This window comes from Mus caroli, chromosome 1 (genome assembly GCF_900094665.2).
Source record: "Mus caroli chromosome 1, CAROLI_EIJ_v1.1, whole genome shotgun sequence".
Lineage (NCBI taxonomy): Eukaryota > Metazoa > Chordata > Mammalia > Rodentia > Muridae > Mus > Mus caroli.
Genome location: NC_034570.1, coordinates 6,255,661 through 6,276,285, shown reverse-complemented (window position 1 = coordinate 6,276,285; position 20,625 = coordinate 6,255,661). Strand labels below are relative to the sequence as shown.

The window sequence follows — 20,625 nt, the reverse complement described above, 5'->3', positions numbered from 1 at the left end:
CCTGTGCCCACACACACTCCCCCGACATCAGACCTGTGCCCACACACACTCCCCCGACATCAGACCTGTGCCCACACACACTCCCCCGACATCAGGTAGGTAAGGAGGCTGAGGAGGGGAGTTAGTGTAATCCAAGTACATAATGTACATGTTAATAAATGTCACAACCAAACTCATTCTTTATACAAATAGACAAAGGAAAAGGAAAAGAGCTGAGGGACTAAGGCACTTGCTAAGCAAGGAGCAGCTGGAAGGCCTCAAGCTCAGACCTTAGCACACACAAAAATGCTGGGAGGCAATGGAGACCTGGCCCTAGTTTCAGCACTCACAAGTTGTAGAAACAAAAGGCTACTGGAAAAAGCTGGCTGTCTATACTAGCCATACTGTTGAGCTCTGGCTTCAACTGGGGGACCTCGCCTCAGTGACAATGTGGAGAGTAATTATGGAAAACCCCAATAACAACTTCTCCTCAACACACAGGTGCATCTGAACACACACACACATACACACACACTATACACATGAAAAAAGGTAATTTTCAAAATACCATCTTAATAGCATCAAAACATTAAAAACTTAGTTATACAATTGGCAAAATATATATATAATACGGTTTATAAAAGTATAAAATACTGATAAAAGAAATTAACTAAAAGCACTAGTGGATAGGCAGTATACACCAGTGCGTTAGAAGACTCAATATTGCTAAGATAAAAGTTACCTGTGAGGTCAGTACAATTCTAAAGAGAATCGCACCATTTTTTTCTTTTGGATATAAGTAATAGCAAAGTAAACTGGATTGCCAGAGCAATCTTGAAAAAGAAAACCAACAAAGCTGGAAGGTCAAGGAGAGGTCATGACAGACTCCCATAATTCCAGCACCTGGGAAGCTGGCACACTGAACTACAGCTCAAGGTCATCCAGAACTACACAGAGAAGCCAGGTCTCAACAAAACAAAAGAGAAAGAGAAAAAGGCTCCAGCATCTAAATTTCCACACTGACTATAGAATTAGTGAAGTATATGATGCAACCATGAAGTCAGACATGTAGTACTAACTAGTATTTAACTAGTATTTCACTGTGGTACCAATGCAATTCAATGTGCAGTGTTCTAAAACAGACTGCTTTTTGGTATAACACTGAATAATAAAATCCATTTTGTGGTGCACTTTGGATGGATGAACTGAGTGGTACAGAACATGCATAAAAGCTTACACACACATATATAGATTTAAATAGGCAACTACAAAGACAACTGTCAGACTGCAGCTTAAACACAGGGCAGGCCGACAAGAGGGAAGTGCTCTGTCTCCAAGCCTCCCACCTGAGTCGTGTTGCCATACCATGATGGAAGGAGAGGACTGATCCCAAAGTTGCCCACTGGCCTCTCCAAGTTATTTGACCTCTGGCATGACACACTTATACATTAAGCATAAATACACAGCAATAATAAATAAATAAATAAATAAATCCAATAAACAAGATAGGCAACTAAAAGAATTATAGCATTTCAAATAGGAAGAAGGACATGGCAAAGTCTAGATACTATCTGTAATTTCATTAACAGCACCGTATTAATGTTATTTCTAGCTTTTACACGTGTGCCATAATTGCATAAATGCCAACAGTGAAGGAAACACACTGAAAGTTACTCTTGCTGTATCTTTGCAACTCTTTTGTATTAAAGTTATTCACAATAAAGGTTTTATAACAACTGAAATAGCTATCTATTCCATGAATAGCTGCTACAAAGTCAAGTGCTGCTGAGCATTCAGAGCAATCAGAAATGTTCTGCTTTTCTAGTGAGAATGAAAATAGGCACAGTTTGGAAAACAAACTAACAAAGATAAAAAACACCAACAAACAAGCAAGCAAAACACTATACAACCAACTGACCCTATTCCTACGCATTTACCCAAAAGACATAAAAGCAAAAAAAAAAAAAAAAAAAAAGATAAAAAACCACATTCACATGGGCTTTTTGATCAGTGGTTCTTAGCCTTCTGACTGCTTCAGTCCTCTAATATATTTCCTCACGTTGTGTGATCCCGACCATAAAATTATTTTCATTGCTACTTCATAACCGTAATTTTGCTACAGCTGTGAAATGTATTGTTGACAGTCTTAGGCTCCCCAAAGTGTTCATGGCACATAGGTTGAAAACCATTTACAGCAATTCTATTCTTAATGACATTAAACTGGAAATAACTCGTGTCTATCAACTGCAAACAGATACACAATGGTGATACCTCAAAACAATGCAATGCCATTCAGTAACAGAAAGAAAGGAATCTCACAAATATTACGATGAAAGCCTATTACAAAATTAAAAAGCAAAGGCAGATCACAGGCTTGTAGGGCTGTAAGAGGACTGTCCATAAGGGGACAGAGGGGACAGTCCTGTTAGCAGTTCTAAAGATCTACATCTTGAGTGTGGTAGAAATGATTTTAGCAATAGCTGTCACTAAATTTTAAGCGTAACTTTATTGGGCTAGCAAGATGGCTCAGTGGGTAAGAGCACTGACTGCTCTTCTGAAGGTCCTGAGTTCAAATCCCAGCAACCACATGGTGGCTCACAATTACTCATAATGAGATCTGATGCCCTCTTCTGGTGCATCTGAAGTCAGCTACAGTGTACTTACATATAATAATAAATAAATCTTTGGGCCGAAAGCATCAGGGACAAAGTGAGCGGGGCCAACTGGAGCCCTCGGGGTTGACCAGAGCGAGCAGAGGTCCTAAAAATTCAATTCCCAGCAACCACATGAAGGCTCACAACCATCTGTACAGTTGCATGTACTCATATACATAAAATAAATAAATCTTTTTTTTAAAATGTAACTTTATTAAATACAAATTTTACCTCAATAGACATATATAAAAACAAATATAAATCTAAGGAAAAGACAACACATTAAATATGACATTTGCTCAAATGTACATTAAAGGCTGTTTAGCCATACCTCTCACCAGGCCTATGAGAGATTGCCAGTCATTTTCAAGTGGTCAAACTTTTAATTTTATGGGTTTAACTTTCCTTCTACCCACATATTTCTTTTGGTGTATAGCAGAGGTTCTCAACCTGTGGGTCCTGACCACTTGGGGGTTATATCAGACGTCCTGCCTCTCAGATATTTACATTATGATTCATAACAGTAGCACAATTACAATTATCAAGTAGCAACAAGATAATTTATGGCTGGGGGTCACCACACCATGAGGAACTGTATTAAAGGGTCACAGTGTTATGAAGGTTGAGGAGCACTGCTGTAGTTGTTAAAAGTTTAACCTATATAGTCTCGAGTCACACCACTATAATCACTTAAGTTCTGCAAAGCTCCACCACCAAAGCCAATCCATCTCTATCTCTTAATTGCTCGTATTCCCAGCCTACAATCCCCGAGAAGGTTCTTTAGTCTTTGTTATTTTAAGAATGTGATGTAATGGAAATGTACGAAGGTAACTGTCAGAATGGATCTTTTACTTAGCAGAACTTTTTTTTTTTTTAAGATTTATTTATTTATTTTATGTAAGTTCACTGTAGCTGTCTTCAGACACTCCAGAAGAGGGCGCCAGATCTCGTTACGGATGGTTGTGAGCCACCATGTGGTTGCTGGGATTTGAACTCTGGACCTTTGGAAGAGCAGTCGGGTGCTCTTACCCACTGAGCCATCTCACCAGCCCAACTTACTTAGCAAAACTTTTAACTCTTCCAAATTGTTAAGCATCAACAATTCATTCCTTTGTACTGCTAAGGAGTGCCCCCCAACACACACACACACACACACACTCACACACAGGATAAATAAGCTTATCCGTTCACCTACACACACATTTTACAATATCTTGCCTTTTATAACTTAAATACAGAGTTCTAATGAATAAAGAACACTGAATGTTTTTATGGTACAATTAAAACAGGTGTTTACTTTAAAACATTTTGTTCTGCCTCACTTCATTAATAAGTATTCTTCCTTTAAAAGATGTAAGAGAATGAGAGGTAAAGACTCACATTCTTTAGTTTTTCTCCATCAGGAGAACAAAAGTAAACAGAAGAAGCAAAGCCCAAAGCCCACAAGCAAACAGCAGGATTACAGTCAGCTATAAGCACACGGTGGGCCATCGTCATCATGGTACACTTTCCTAAACATCTCAATGGAGCAAGATATCTCTAAGATATAAAGCCCATATACAAAACTGGATATTTTTTAGGTACTGACTGGTTACTTTGAAGATGGTATTTAAAAAATGTTCCACTGTCCTTGATAAAATACTACACTTTCTCTGTCTCACGTGATGACCACGATATGAAGTAAACACACTGAACATTACTACCAAAAAACGGAAACCTCAGAGGCAATGTCTTCATTTCCTCCCAGATAAACAATTCTAAAGCAGTATCTTATAATTCAAGAATTCACACTTTACTACAAACTTATCCCAGAAGGATACTGTTTATGCCCTCCTGAAATTTTCTGAGAACTATTTTATCTAAGTTTTATTACTTTCAGTTAAAAAAAAATAAGAATATACTCTAAGTACTAGTCTGGATGAGCAGCAGCTAACGTGAATTATTCTCTGCAGTTTGGGGACTGTCATCAGAGGATGGGAAGTACACTTCTTTGCAGAAGAAAGGCTTTCTAACATGCATTATATTCATAATCAGAGCAGCATCTTTTCATTAAATCATAAAACAAACCCTTCTTATCCAGTCTGATTCCCGCTTCTTCCTACTCTCCACTCTTAAAATGCTGGAAATAATTCATTTGAAAGCAAGTTTATGAACACATCATACTTATCAGATTTCCTTTGGCGTCTCTGAGAGGAGCACCACCTCCGCCCTTCCCCCAGGGGTTGTAGATCCTCATTTCGGCTTCTAATTTAGCTTCATATTCTTCTTTTTCTAAACGTTCTTTCTTCCTTCTTGCTTCTCTTTCCCGAATCTTGACAACATAAGATATGCTTAATGTAAATATTGACTTATAGAAGGTTGAGACAAGGCACTAGCAATACTACTACTTAATTTTTCTAGTAAGAAAAATATACATATATTTGTAAGTGCACTTCTTCACCATAAAGTGAAGAGTAACAGATAAAGATGCTGATTTGTGAATTCCTGTAACTTCAAGGAGAACCCCTCCCTCACCCAACGCCAGAAACCCAAGTAGACACTGACCCAAAGCCCCGAGCAGAGAAGCATCCAGACTCCATCTGAGGACCAGCCAGACGGCCAGCCATCCTCTACAGTCAGACACTCTGATGTATCCACATACTCTGGCCAGCCTATACCAAGTTCCCAAGCCCACAGCAGCTCAGCATGGAGACCCCACACAGCACTGCTCACACCCACTGTGACCCCAGCCCTGCCACTTAAGAACAACCTGTAGAATCCAGAGAGCTCTCCATATGCAACAAGAATCTCCCTAGCCTACAGAAAGTTTACTCCAAAGCCCAGAAGTTGCACCAATCCCTCCCTAGACCAAGAATACTTCTGACAGCTCCATTTGCATATAAACAGCATGGCCCCCAGACTGAAAACAAAACACCATTCAGCTGGCCCAAAATCTAACAAGTTGAGGCAACAGAAAAGTTCCAAACACAGCCAATAAAGATAAGAAAAGATACCATACCACAAAACACCATCAACCTTCTAATTCCAGATGCCTGAATCCCATTACAAAAACACAAACATGAACAACCTAGACAGCATGTCTCCTCCAGAAACTAGCCCTCCATCACAGTCCCTGAAAAAAACACCTTGGCTGATGAACAAGACAATGATTTCAAAACAGCATTGACCTCCTCAGCTCCAGGAGGTTACTGAGCAAATACCAAGATGAAGATTGCAGAGTACAAGTGAGCTCTGAATCAAATAGTGAAGTAATGTGAAAATACAACTTAATATAGATATATAACCTGAAGAGAAGAAAAACTCATCATGTCCAACAAAGAGACCAGAGCAAAGCCTCACCTACAGACAGGATCATATCTAAAACACAAGGTAGAAGAAATAAATGTTTCATCTAAAAAACAAACAAAAGAAAACAACAAACAGAAAGAGAACATACTAAACACTATAAAAACACCAAACATACAAACCATATGTACAGGAGAATAAACCTATTCCACAAAATCATAAAGATTCCTCGGGAACAAAGAAAGGCTACTAGAAACTGCAAAAGTCCAAGTTGTATATAATGGCAGGCCTACCAAAAATTTCGATGGAAAGTTTGAAACCAAGAAGGCCCTGGATAGAAAGCCCTGAAAGACTACAGATGCCAACCAGACTACTACTGGCTGCAAAACTGTCAACCATAACTGAAGAAGAAAAACATTTCATGATTTAAAGAATTTATGCCCATGATATCAGCTCTACAGAGGATACTAGAAAGAATAGTTCAGTCTAAAGAGATAATTATACAGAGTCAAGAGAGTACAGGGAACAAATAGTTCCAGTACAGCTGAGCATAAGAAGTCTAAGAAATCAACAGAACAACAACAACAAAACAGGTCTTGATAAACATTCACCAAAAATAACCCCCTCAAAACTCCCAGTAATAAATGCCTCAGTTCCCCAACAAAAAGATCAGATTAACAGACTAGATTAGAAAACTGGATTGATTGGTTTGCTTGTTATAAGAATACACCTCACCATCAACCATAGACACCATTTCTGATGAAAGTATAGACAAATGTATTGTTCCAAATAAATGGACAAAGAAACCAGCAGGTTTAGATAGTCTAATATCTAACAGAATGATAAATTCCAAACCAAACTTAGAAGGGGGAGGGGCTTCACACTCAATAAAGGAAAAATAAACCACGAAGATACTGCAATTCTAAACACTAAGTTCAAGGGCACCCAAGTTCATAGAACAAACACTACTAGATCTAAAATCACAGATTGAACACAACATACTGATAGTGGGTAACTTCAATATTCCACTGCAGTAAAAAAAAAAAAAGTCATCTAGACAAAATCAAAATAGAGAAGCTCTAGAGTTAAGACACTATAAATGAAGTGGCTCTAACAGACACAGAGTAGAACATTCCACCCGAACACTAAAAATACATTTTCAGCAGCCATGCAACTTTCTCCAAAACTGAACACATATTTTATCTGACCATGAATAAAGCTGAATGTCAATAATAGAAATGGAAAAATTACAATCTCATGTAAATTAAATAATACCCTACTGGATGAAAATTGGATCAAAGGCAAAATTACAAAGGAAACTTTTAAATTTCTAAAATTAATGAAAGTAAAATCACAGCATACCAAAATCAATGGACATTATGAAGCCAGCTCTTATAAGGAAAATGTATGGCATGAAGTGCCTACCAGCACTCGGGAAGCAGAGGCAGGCAGGTTTCTGAGTTCGAGGCCAGCCTGGTCTTCAGAGTGAGTTCCAGGACAGCCAGGGCTACACAGAAAAACCCTGTCTCAAAAAACCAAAAAAAAAAAAAAAAAAAAAAAAAAAAAAAAAAAAAAAAAAAAAAAAAAAAACCTTATTGATGCGCTTGGAGACCTTGAAAAAACAACACCCAAAAGAATAGACAAGAAGAAAAAAATCAAGTCAGGGATAAAATTATCAGAAAAACAAACAAACAAATAAACAAAAGAATCAATGGAATGAAAAGTTGGGATTTTTGACAACATGTAACCAGAGCAGCAAACCTTTAGGCCAAACTGAAAGAGGGAAGAGAGGAGGAAGGAGATTGAGCAGAAAGGAGACAGGTAGGTCTGCGTTTTCAAACTTAGAGATGAAAGCAGCAACATTACAAACGTTGCTGAGGAAATTCAGAGACTCTTAAGACACAATGTAAGAGTCTGCATCCCAGGACTCAGAAGGCAGAGGCAGATGAGTCTCTGGTGAGCATGGTCAGGTGACCAGCCTGGTCTACGAAGTGAGTTCCAGCCCAGTCACAGACACATAATAAGGCTGTAGCCAAAAAAAAGTATAAGAAAACAAAACCAGGATTCCACTAAAATTCTTAGAGAAATAAATGAAAAAATGTGAAGTAAATTATTAAAACAGGTGCATTGCTACCAGCAAGATAGAAGAAATAATAATCTCCTAACTAAAAATGGCCCATAGCCAACAGAATCAGCATAAGATTCTACCAGATTTTCAAAGAACTTACACCATACTGCCCAAATTGCTCTTAAAATAGAAAGGGAAGGAGTATCTCCACATTTGTTTCACAAAGTCAGTACTATCCTGATACCAAAACCAAAGATCCCACGTAAAAAAGGAAAACCACAGGCCAATCTCTCTGATGACCATAGATACTGTATGGTTTAAAAAGAATGGCTCCCATAGGTTCATATATTTGAATTATCAGTCACCACAAAGGAACTATTTGAGGACTAGTAAGTGTGGCCTTGTTACAGGAAATGTGTCACTTGCTTTGAGATTTCAAATGCCCATGCCAGGCTCTCATATATTCATTCATTCGTTCTCTCTGTCTCTCTGTCTCTCTCTCTGTCTCTCTCTCTCTCTCTCTCTCTCTCTCTCTCTCTCTCATATTCATTCATTCATTCTCTCTCTCCTCTTCCTTCCCCTCTCTCTGTCTCTCTCTCTTCTTCTTCTTCTCTCTCTCCTCTCTTTCTTCTTCTTCTTCTTCTTCTTCTTCTTCTTCCTCTCCTCTCTTTCTTCTTCTTCCTCTCTCTCTCTCACTATCTCTGTCTCTCTCTCTGTCTCTCTCTCTCTCTCTCTCTCTCTCTCTCTCTCTCTCTCTCTCTCTCTCCTCCCCCCCAACCCTGCAAATCAGGACATAGCTCTCAGCTAATGCTCCAGCATCCTGAGTGCTGCCATGCTGCCCCCATGCCCATGCTGTGCATGATCATAGACTAACTCTCTGAAACTGTAAGCAATCCTCCAATTAATCCAATTAATGTAATGAGAGTTGCACTGCTCATAGTGTCTCTTTATTGCAATAAATCAATGACTAAAACAGACAGACAGACAGACAGACACACACACACACACACAAATCCTCAATAAAATACTTGAACACCAAATTCAAGAACACACCCAAAAAGATTTTTCTGGGTCCTCTGCAAAGTAACAAGTGTTCTTACTCATGAACCACCTCTCCACCCTATCCATGGCAATTTTGTTCACTCATTATGTACATAAAGTAAGAATTCTATTCTACTCAACAGCAGAGTGCTGGACCAGCACTACAGAGGAAAAAATAAACTTCTTGAATTGGGAAATCTAACTCTATTGGAAACATTTAAATATTCTCACTCAAAGCCAGTGTTTGATTTACAAAATTCAGTCTTTCTTCTGTAGAACTTTCACATTCAAAAAAAATGGCAATTAATTCTTTCTAGATATTTTCCCATATAAAAGCTGAAAAAAGATATTTTCCAAGGAGCTGGGACAGTTAGGAGTAAGTTCTCGACCTGCAAAGACTTACTTTGATTCCCACATAGAGCAGCTCACAACTGCCTATAACTCCAGCTCCAAGGGGGTCTGACTCCTTATACTCCATAGCACTCATGTGCAAAGATATACTAACACATAAATAAAAATAATAAGCATATTCATAAAAAAATTGCAAAGGGCTAGGACTGTGGAGCTCTTGCCTAGAATGTCCTCAGAGCCATCCTCTGCACCACATAAAACAGAGCACTCTGGGATGCACCTGTATTCCGAGCCCTCAGGAGGGAGAAACAAACAGGATGACTACAATTTCAAGGTAATCCTTTCTTCACCACATAATGAGTTCAAGGGCAGCCTGATCCANATGGAACCTTACCCCAAGAAAACAAAACAAAACCCATAGTTTACCAAGAAATCCAAATAGAATTCCCCAAGAAAGTCCTCAATTTAGATATGGACCCACACCTTGAATCTCACTCCCAAAAAGCTGCTACAAACTCCTAAGTAAGTTTTCTTTAACCAACATAAAGTATAGGAGATGCCAATGTGTTTCTTGTAAGCATCCTACTAAGATGTTCCCTACTGGACTGTGGCCTCATCAGTCTCCTTACACTGGACACTACAGATCCTGTTTAAACCCTCTGCTCTGCTTCCTCATCCTCTCATGCGTACCCTGTGCATTAAATATCACAACTGTCTGCCAACATCCTCCCTCTCTCTCTCCTCACAGGCTCAGAGCCTCAGCACCTCCTAGCTGAACTGAACTGATCAATCGCTCACTAAAGGTTTTTCTAGGGCCAAAAAGATGGATCAGAAGGTCAAAGAACCTGCTACCAACCCTGACTACCTGAATTTGATCCCTCCCAAAAAATATGGTGGAAGGAAACTCACATGCACACAGACACACACCAAATAAATGAGCAAGGAAAATAAAAAAAAAATAAAATAAAAATAAAACTTCCTAAATCTACCAGGAATGTCTAGAAACTAACATGCAGCTCAAATATTAACTACACACCCAGTCCTAACTGTCCCAGACAAGCCTACTGTTTCCCACAGCAATTCCAGCATCCCCACTTCAAAGCTTACGGTCCTGGCTGCTATTGTTCTCCCCTTCAGTGTACAGTCAGTCACTAGTGAATGAAGAAGTGAATGAATGAGTACCTGCTCCTGCAAAGCTTCTTGGTAAGACTGAAGCGACTGTGTAGAAGGCTTTGGCTTATCCTCAAAGGCCAGTCCTGAGTTCCGGAGCCCATCAGTAAGAACTTTCTGCTCATGCTGTCCAACAGTGTTCCTAATAGCAGATAAACAGTTTCAATCAATTTATTATGAGAACAAGCAAACTCTAGAAGGAAACAAAAACAATTCTTTGCCTGGCATATAAAAAAAAAAGTCTTTAAAAACAAAGCCAACAAGATGGGTCAACAGGAACAGCAAATGCTGTGCCGTGCATTTCCAAGACTACAACTGAGAAGCAGCTCCTGCAAGTGGTTCTCTGTCCTGCTGTGGCATGCATGCTCTGGCATGTTTGAGCACATGCACAAACACATGAACAAAGAAAGAAAACAGAAGGTTTAAAAAATGAACTATAAGCCAAAATCAATCCTTCCCCCCTTAAGACACTTTCAGCAGGGTTGTGTCAGCAATAAGAAAGTAACTAAGAGCACCCAGAAGCATAAGGACCTGAGTTGGATCGCCAGCACACACGGCTAGGTGTGTGGGAGTTCAACTGCAAGGCCAGCAGGGGGAGGCAGAGACACACAGACTCCTGGGATAGCCAGATAGGTGAGTGCCAGGTTCCAGTGAGAAATCTTGTCTCAGAAACAAGGCAGGCAGATCCTGAGGAACAATACCTGAGTTGACCTCTGCCCTCCATACATACATGAATGTACAATGAAATATCCTCTCACACTAAAGATCAGAAAATAGGAACTGCTGCGTAATATGCAGAGAAATTAGAATCTTTGTGCACTGATAGTGGGAAGGCAAATAGTATACTACTGTGAAAGTAATATGGCAGTCCCTCCAAAATAGTTCTAAAACAAGTACCATGTTACCCCCAAAATGTATTTGTTACTATATATACAAAAGAAATGGGAAAAATACAATGATTCTAGTAGCAGCATGTTTACAACTAAGATGATAAAGGAGCTCCAGTGTCCGCCAGTGGCTAAATAAAAGTAGGCACACGATGCACTATTATTCAGCCTTGAAAAATCCTAGCATAAGTTACAAGGACCATCAGCAGCTAAGGACCCAAATGAGCCAGTCACAGTAAAACCCTGTCTGGGCCTCAGAGAGAACAGGGGCTGCCTGCGCATGTCACAAGAGAAATGCAGTCGCCCATCACTCAACTCACAGGATAGAGTTCTGATTTGTAAGATGGCCATGCAATGTTACAGATGCACTAAACACTACACCAAGTGCTCTTAAAGCCGTTAGGCTACACGAGCTTATACTGTGCATAATATAAGCACATTTATTTTAACTTTATTTTATTTTAAGACTTACACAGCTGGCGGTGCTACCTGGTGAGTGACAGGGGCAGAGACATGAGGGGCAGGCTGTCCTCCAATCATTCCTGAACCATCTAAAGGGAAATGGAAAAAAGGACATTTATTTCAGAATATTTAGTTACTATTAATAACATCTTATCCCTAAAGAAAATTATACCGCAAGCTTTTCCAAAGCACCAATACATCCTTCCAGGCTAAGAGTCAGTAAAAGAACATAGGAAAGCATAAAACAATTACAGCAAGTAACTATGAGACGCAATTAGTTTTATTTTGGTTTTAAAGCTGGGTCTTGTTTTATGACCCAAGGGGACTACAAGTTCCTCAGTTGCCCAAGTGGGCCTTGAACTCATGATCCTGCCTCTACCTATAACTGCATTTAAAAATGGCTATTGCTACAGTCTGTCCATCAAAATGTATGCAGGAATGTAATTCATAAACAAACTTAACAGAGTAAAAATTGAAGCCCCATGACTGAGTCGTGAATTGATAAGGAAGTGGGAAAAAATGATAAAGATATACATCCACATCTGCCTTCCATACATTATTTGGCCATATTAGGTCTCCTAAGCTATCTTTATTGAGTATCAGAACAAACTAATAAAATTGGACTTGATACTAAGGATGATTCTATTGTCAATAAATGTATAATACTTTGATTTAAATGAAACTCTATCTTTTTCATTTACATACTGTTGCTTCCATAAAAACAATTATCCTTACTAAACCACCAGGAAAATGTTTATAGAACATATAGAAAACTCACAGTATGCAATATTGGGATCCAGTGTATTTCTGGCACCATAAAAATAGTACGCATCATCATAAGGAGTTCGATAGTTAGGAGCTAGAGGGGCAAGTAGCGGAGGTGGAGGTGGATTCAGAGGCACAGGCAAAATCCTATAGCAAAATAAAACCAAAAACATTATCCTCATATTTTATTACTTTTAATCAAGATCTTTTACAAAAAAGGTATTATTAAAATTAAGCATCAACCTTGTACTAATTGTTCAAGAAAAATTAGGAATCAAAAAGCAAATAGTAACAAATTTTACAACTTCAGGAACACTTTGCTAAGATGCAAACAAGTTAAAGTAATCGAGTAATATCCAATAGCCATTATGTACCGTATTAAACAAAGGTATGTATGAGCCCTTGCCCTCAGTAATAATACAGAATCAACAGCTACAACAGTGCAGCATCCATGAGGCAAGTGACAAAGAATGCCAGAGGAATACAGAGCAGGAATACTCAGATATAAGGAGACAGGAGGAAAGCGGGAAGATTCCCCAAACAGGAAGTATTATATGTGATGAGAGTCACAGAGAGAGAGAGGACCAAGAGCTCCGCCACCTCAGGATTACAAATGGTTCTGTGTGGGCAAGACTGTGCATAGCATGAGTATGTTTATGAATGCCAATAGCTGCGAACACATGGTGTATAGGAAACTCATGTGTGTAGGAGAGGCTGGTCACATGAGTATGTACAAATGCACAAAGTAGCAGTCATCCTTGTATGTAAGTTCTGGGGAGCTGTCCACTTTGTTTGCAAGATGGGGTTGCTCACTGGCCAAGAAATCACTAATTACAGTGGCTGGCTAGCAAGCCCCAGGTATCCAGTCTCTGCCTGCCAGCACTGAGAACACAAATTCATCCCATAACACCCAGCATTTTTACTGACTGAGCTATCTCCCCGACCCAAAGGGTATATTTTTTATATGTAAAACCTACTGCTTTTTCCACAGAAAGTTAAACCACAATGTGGAATCCATATGGCCCTGATATATTTAAGAGTTCATAAATTTAAAATGTATAAAACCTTGTCCTTCCACATTTCCGCACTGAGGAGCAATATGTGTTTCTACCAGCACAGGATTTATTCTTCAATAATAGAAATGGCAAAGGCAAATGACTTTAGATAAACAAAGAAAAGGGGAGACTCTAGGTTTTTTTACTCAAACATTAACATATTTTGCCTTAAAGAATCTGAGGGCTAAGGTAACACCAAAGTCTCTTCGGTAAGCAGCAGTTCCACACGTTATTGGTCAGTCGGTGAGTCTAACCTCACCATCATCAGTGCAGACGCCAACAAAAACAACCTGAGTAACTGTTATGAAGACAATCTATTATCAGCAACTCCTAAATTGTATGTATACATAGAAAACTAATGCTCACATCAGCCCTCTAACTGTGTCAAGTATAACCATCACCTTTTACAAATGAGAAAACTTTTTTGCATAAAGTCCAGTGAAGCCGACTATTCCAGCCTCTAACCCACAACAGAAAGCACTGTGGCTCTCTAATTCCAGTCTCTCAGCCTTTGGAGTATGGAAGCCATTGAAGGAAATAAAGGAAGTACCTGAGAAAGGCTGTAAGAAAAGCCCCACAGTTTGTTAGTAACAAATAAAAGACCAAGTCCTGCTGAAAGATATCTCAGAAATGTGTTAGAAGATTAAGAAAAACATCTACAAATGTAAAGATATTCCTATAATTAGTATATTAATAATTACAGGCCAGAAAATATTCGTGTTACAGGGTTTCCTTTATGTATAGATTAGCATAAGGTGTTTTCCCTATAGAAATGACATGTTCAATATGAAATCCAGGGTTATAATCCCAACAGCCCAAGAGTAAGCCCAGAGAGAACTGTTAAACCAGATAGATGTGTACCAGATTAGTAAATTTTTCTGAATAAGCTGAAGAAACAATTCAATGATTGCCAAGTGGAAATAACTGAACAATGCATACCTTTTAAAAGACTTTAAAAATATGACCTAAAATATACTAGCATGTAGTTACTAATTCATTTTAAAAATAGTAAATGATAGGAACATTAGAGATTTCTCCTTTTTCTAATAGCAGAGAAGAAGTATCAATAACAATGAAGAAGGAAAAACTACTCAGCGAAGTTACTCATGATCCTATGCCATCTCTGAAGCATCATCGGCGGCAGCACACCCTTGTAAGGTAGAGCACAACGAGGCCTACCCTAGTTCCCAAAGACAAACATTTAAACAAGCACCTGGGATGCACCAGTTCACCAAGGGTGCTGCCGAGTCCACTGTGCAAGTCTTCATTGTGAGAAGGGGCGGAATGAACTGGTGGGACGGATGGGATAGACGGGGCAGAGAAGGGAGGGGGAGGTGTCTGGAAAGCTACTCTGGGTCTCTCAGGTGGTATCATCTCTTCAAAGTGTCTTGGTGTCAAACTAAACTGCTTTAGTCTATCAGGCTAAAATAAAGAAAAAGACAAAAAAAAAAAAAAAAAGAACCTGTTTGTTACATAGAATCATAAGTTTAAGGGTGACAAGGACCTCCAAGGACCCCAGCAGGCACTTAAGACAGTCACAGAACAGCAAAATTTTACAGCTAAAAAAGACCTTAAAGATCTGCTTCTTATTTTATAAGCAGGAAATGGAGACTGCCTGAGAAGCAGGTAAATCACCTAAAGGCTCATGATTGGTAAATGAATAAAGAACAAGTCCAGCCAGGCGTGAACTTTCCGCGCAGGTCTCTCTCTGTTAGACAGCAGCAGCACATCTCTCCTCAGTTGCTACTTGGGAGACCCACTAGGGAAGGCTTTGCAGGCCTCAGTCTCCCTACAACAATCATGTGAACACTGAAGGAAGCTGTGCCACAATAAGAACGAATTTAGAAAAAAGCCACAACAGGGTAGGCCAGAGCTGCTTACTAATCTTTACTCAAGAGTATCATTTTATGGAATTTTTAAATATTAAATAATATTTAACTATTCCCTCTAATACATATTTATTCAACTTGACACTCTTTAGGTGATTCAATTCCAGAATAAATAAGCTCTACTACAGACTATAAAATAATTTATAAATTTAATAAATTTATTAATCTACAGTTTTAAATTTTATAATTATTATATAAAGTTATTATAACATATATTTAATTATAGGAATATAATTTACATATTTGTATGATTTTATAAATTTATAAAACAATATGGTTGTATAAACTTGTTAATATAGATCATTATATAATTACTAAAACTATAATTCATAATTTAATAAATTTATTAAATAATCTTTAACTATTCCCTCTAATACATATTTATTCAACTTGACATTCTTTTTTTTTTTTGACTTTGATTTTTTTTTTTAATTAGGTATTTTCCTCAATTACATTTCCAATGCTATCCAAAAAGTCCCCAATACACTCCCCCCCCCCCATCAACTTGACATTCTTTAGGTAATTCAATTCCAGAATAAATAAGATCTACGATATACTGTAAAATTTAACATGCCAATGTATTATACTAAAAAGCTCAAGTTTCGAAAAGCTAATTTTTTATTGCAATGGCTACTTTAAAGGTATTTAATGAGAAACAAAAAGAATTACCTTTGGACCCTTTTTTTTTTTCCTTCCTGCAGGCAATATTTTCAGGAAGGATTTTTTCTCCCTGTTACTGGGAATCAGGGATTAAATTTAAGGCCTCACCCATGCTAAGCAGCAGCTCTCCCACTAAGCTATAGTACTGATCCTTTTAATTTTCTTGTTTTGTTTTTTACTTTACTTTGTGAGTCTTATTAAGATGCCCAGACTCACTGTAAACTTACTCGGTAGCCCACAGAGGCCTCAGCTTCTCAAGTAGCTATAAAAAGAATATAATCAGTCCTGGTTCAGGATTGATTTCTAAGGTTAAACTGTGTATGACATGAATAGTCAGAAACACAGAAACAAGCACGCTGGAGCAGTATAAAACACTAGGGCCAGCAGCCTCTGGTGACTGAACCAGGACTCTGCACATCTTAGGAACACGCACAACTGAGCTACACCATCACCCCAGCACCAAATTTTAAAGCAAATAACCCAAGGCACACATACTTAAGTCAATCAATAAGTTATCTATACCTGAATAATAATTAACACGAATTTTAAGGATTTGCTAGATCCTTTTTAAAGACTGAAAATGTTATTAAAACTAGAGGTCTTAACCATCATTAGCAAAAGAAACAAAAACTTTCAGCAAATAAACACTACACATCCAACAGCAACAAAGGGCACTGTGGGGAAAGCAGTAAATCGTTACCTCCTCCTTACTTAACTGCAATGATGAGTGGGAGCCATTCCACTTAAGGACGTTGAGAATTGCAAAAGTCAAGTAAAAAGAGTGTGATTATCCTTCCAGTTTCACAGTAACAGGATCAAAGACACAAGTTACACATTTAAAAAAAAATTATTCTCATCAAGAAAAATAAATTGTTAAGACATACTTAACAGTATTAACATCGAGTTTAAGTTACACTGGTTTAACTTTCACATGGATGTGGCACATATACACAGAAGACAAAACAAACTAAAAAACTGATACACAAATGAAAGGGGAGTCATCTTAAACTAACAGTGGGTAACATGAACAACAGTTAACATTTCTATATTTCACAGTAGTTATGACTGATATTTATGAAAATCCAACGGAACTGCCCTTTACAGTATCCCAACATGTTAAGCCTCCCCTACTACTAAGACACTTGAGGCTTCTTTGAATAAAGGATTAAACACTAAAAGATGCCAAGAACTCTTACCGATTTTTCAGGGTCTTGTACTCCAGAAGTTGTAATTCCAAATGCTAAATCTTTTTCTCTAAACAAAATTAAGATTTTGTAAATTGAAAAATTGTAGTAAACACACTTTGTAAAAATTGTCATCATAAATGAAATATGTCTGTACATGAAGCCTGTATAGTACATTTCCAAATACAAATAATGCCTTTGAAAATAAAGCTTTAAAATTCTAAAGTCAAATTTAATCATAGTACATAGGAAACTGTAATTTACATGTCAAGTGCCTTCGCTCTCAATGAATACTGGTGACATTTCAAAGACAAAGTAATTTGCACAGAATAACAGACAAAAACAAAACCAAGTATTTTATTTAAAAAAAAAAAATTAAAACCTCTTTAAGAGCACATGTATATTTTCATGCCAAAAAGTTAAATTCCTTCCATAAAGATTTTTAAAGAAAGTCTCCATAACACTGGAGAGACACTCAGCAGTTCAGAGCCCTTGCTGCTCTTGCAGAGGACCCAGGCTCGGTGCTCAGCATCCACTTGGCAGCTCATAAGCACTAGAAACCCAGTTCTACAGATCCAGGCACCCTCTTCTGGCCCCAAGGGAACCAGGCACACACCAGCATACACATTTTACATGTAGACCAACAGGCAAAACACCCATACACATAATATAAAAATAAATCTCAATAGTGCAGGGCTTGCTTAACTAACAAGTACAAGGCTCTGAGTTTGAAGGCCAGCACTACAAAAATTAGTGATTTTTTTTAAGGTAGCTTAATAGTAGATATTAACATATTACTTTCCTCTTGAGGTGAGAAAAAAAATAACAAGGTAACTTTCAAATTCTTCGGAACCAATATTTTTATTCCTAATCTTAATGCTTCACAGATTAAGAAAATTGTGAAAGGATCAGAAGGGTTAAAATTGATTAGTTACATCTGTGAAACCGTCAAAGGAAAATTAATCAAAAATAAAAAAGATTCTAGGCAGGTTTGACTACAATGAAGTACTGTGATTTATACACTTTATACGCATGAGTGTATGCTTACCATTTATTTTCAAAGTAAACTACTTTTGAGTCTGTTTGTATATGGGCAATAATCTAGCAGACAATGGTAGGTGATTCACAATCAAATTACAGTAGAAAACACTGTCATTTACTCTTGTCATTTCACGAAAATGCTTTGTGCTAACTGCAAGCTTCTCATTACCGTCTCTTCTTCTTCTGTTGCTCAGCTATCTGCTCTAGTAGTTCTTGCCTGTATTTCTCCTTCCTTCTCTTGCTAAGTTCTCGATCTTCACCTCCTGGATTAAAAAAGAAAGAAAAGAAAAAAGAAAAAAAAAAAACCTTAACTCTTTTTTATGGCATGCAACTAAAACTCAAGCTTAAGAAATTCAGTGTTGCCAGGCAGTGGTGGTGCACACCTTTAATCCCAGCACTCAGGAGGCAGAGGCAGGTGGATTTCTGAGTTCAAGGCCACCCTGTCTACAGAGTGAGTTCCAGGACAGCCAGGGCTACACAGAGAAACTATGTCTCAAAAAACAAAAAAAGCTCATCCAGCTGGATCAGCGCCGGGGTAGCGGGAGCGCAGGGTTGCCTGACACCCGCCAGCTACCCACGACCCCCGCCGCAGGATTTTGGGACTGCTGGTGNGGGCCAAAAGAATGGGAATGGGTGGGTAGGGAAGTGGGGGGCGCTATGGGGGACTTTTGGGATAGTATTGGAGATGTAATTGAGGAAAATATGTAATAAAAATATTAAAAATAAATAAATAAATAAAATTTACCTTAATATGTAAAAAAAAAAAAAAAACAAAAAAAGAGAGAGAGAGATTCAGTGTTTAAGTGATTGCTATGGTTATGAGGAAAGTCACAGCAATACACCAATAACTTCCTTAATGTATGAGTTCAAGTCATGGGTCAAACATGACATGCATTAGTAATTGCAAAACTTTTCTCTGAGGAACAGAAGGCTCTACTCCCCAACCCTTTATATGCTGGTTTGAATGAGAAATGTTCCTCCTGAGTCCTGGCCTTTAGACACTTGGTCCGAGTTTGTGACACTGTTTGGAAGTGTGCCTGAGTGGGCTGAGCACGTACGGTCTTGCCTTACTTCCAGTTTGCTCTCTCTGCTTTATGCTTGTGCTTTAAGCTATGAACTCTCAGCTTTCTCCTCCTCCTATGCGGCTTAGCACTTGCTTCCTTGCTGTCCCCTCCATAATGGAGTCTAACCATCTGCCACTAGACATCAAATAAACTCTTCTTTAAGTTGCCTTGGTCACAAGTGTCTCATCACAGCAACAGAAGAGTAACTAACTAAGATACCTTTATAGCTTCTATAAACTTCAAGTATCTATCTAAAAGTGAGAACAGGTCCTCTGTTTACTTCTAATGATCCTAATAATGGAGTTCCAACAATTGTGTACCATGGGCAAGGCCCTGAAGATAGATCTATCATTCACTCTCTCTCTCTCTCTCTCTCTCTCTCTCTCTCTCTCTCTCTCTCTCTCTCTCTCTCTCTCCCCTTCCCTCTCTCTCTCTCCTTACTCTCTCTCTCTCTCTCTCACACACACACACACATACACACACACATGACAAAAAGTAGATGAAATAAGAGTGTTAAAATAGTTAGTGTTCCTAATAATAATGAAGAAATAATACTACTAGAACAAGGATAACCCATATGAGGAGGTATTCCGTAGTATAGAAGGTAAAAAGCCACAAAAGAGCATCCCTCTGATTCTACATTGAGAATAGGTTCCGTTATCTACAAAATTGTGACTTTTTTTAATGCTCATCAGAAAGCTGAGGTTGTCAATAACTAGAAGAACTGAACATCAAGGAGTAAATCAGTAATCCATACAGAGGTGGGAACCCAAGCATCGTCACGCCAGCAGACTATGGGGATGAGGAAGCTGCCATACAGTGCATAAAAGAAACCAGCTGATTCCTCAAAGGATTTTTACAAGCCATGTGTGCATTAGAGTAAACTATAAAGTCCCAGAACAAGAGGAATCTTTAATCATTTGCTGGCCTCTGCCAAAGGCTCACCAGAAAGAGAAGCAATACAGGGTGTACTGGTTAGTTTTGTGTCAACTTGACACAGCTGGAGTTATCACAGAGAAAGGACCTTCAGTTGAGGAAATGCCTCCATGAGATCCAACTGTAAGGCATTT

The 20,625-nt window shown here is 38.4% G+C and overlaps 1 protein-coding gene across 8 annotated transcripts in view; it reads right to left on the bottom strand.

The window, feature by feature from the left end:
- Cspp1 (centrosome and spindle pole associated protein 1) overlaps positions 1 to 20,625 on the bottom strand; it is a 104,987-nt gene that overhangs the window by 31,319 nt on the left and 53,043 nt on the right. For 4 of the 8 annotated variants that reach the window (XM_029475064.1, XM_029475065.1, XM_021171227.2 and 1 more), the window contains 7 exons: positions 18,661 to 18,754; positions 17,463 to 17,520; positions 14,931 to 15,139; positions 12,676 to 12,809; positions 11,908 to 11,986; positions 10,561 to 10,690; positions 4,797 to 4,944 (listed from right to left, as the gene is read on the bottom strand). In XM_029475064.1, coding sequence (XP_029330924.1) covers positions 4,797 to 4,944; positions 10,561 to 10,690; positions 11,908 to 11,986; positions 12,676 to 12,809; positions 14,931 to 15,139; positions 17,463 to 17,520; positions 18,661 to 18,754 — 852 coding nt within the window. Of the gene's footprint in view, positions 1 to 4,796; positions 4,945 to 10,560; positions 10,691 to 11,907; positions 11,987 to 12,675; positions 12,810 to 14,930; positions 15,140 to 16,966; positions 17,009 to 17,462; positions 17,521 to 18,660; positions 18,755 to 20,625 lie in introns of all 8 variants that reach the window. The other 4 variants (XM_029475063.1, XM_029475068.1, XM_029475074.1 and 1 more) reach the window with 2 other exon arrangements.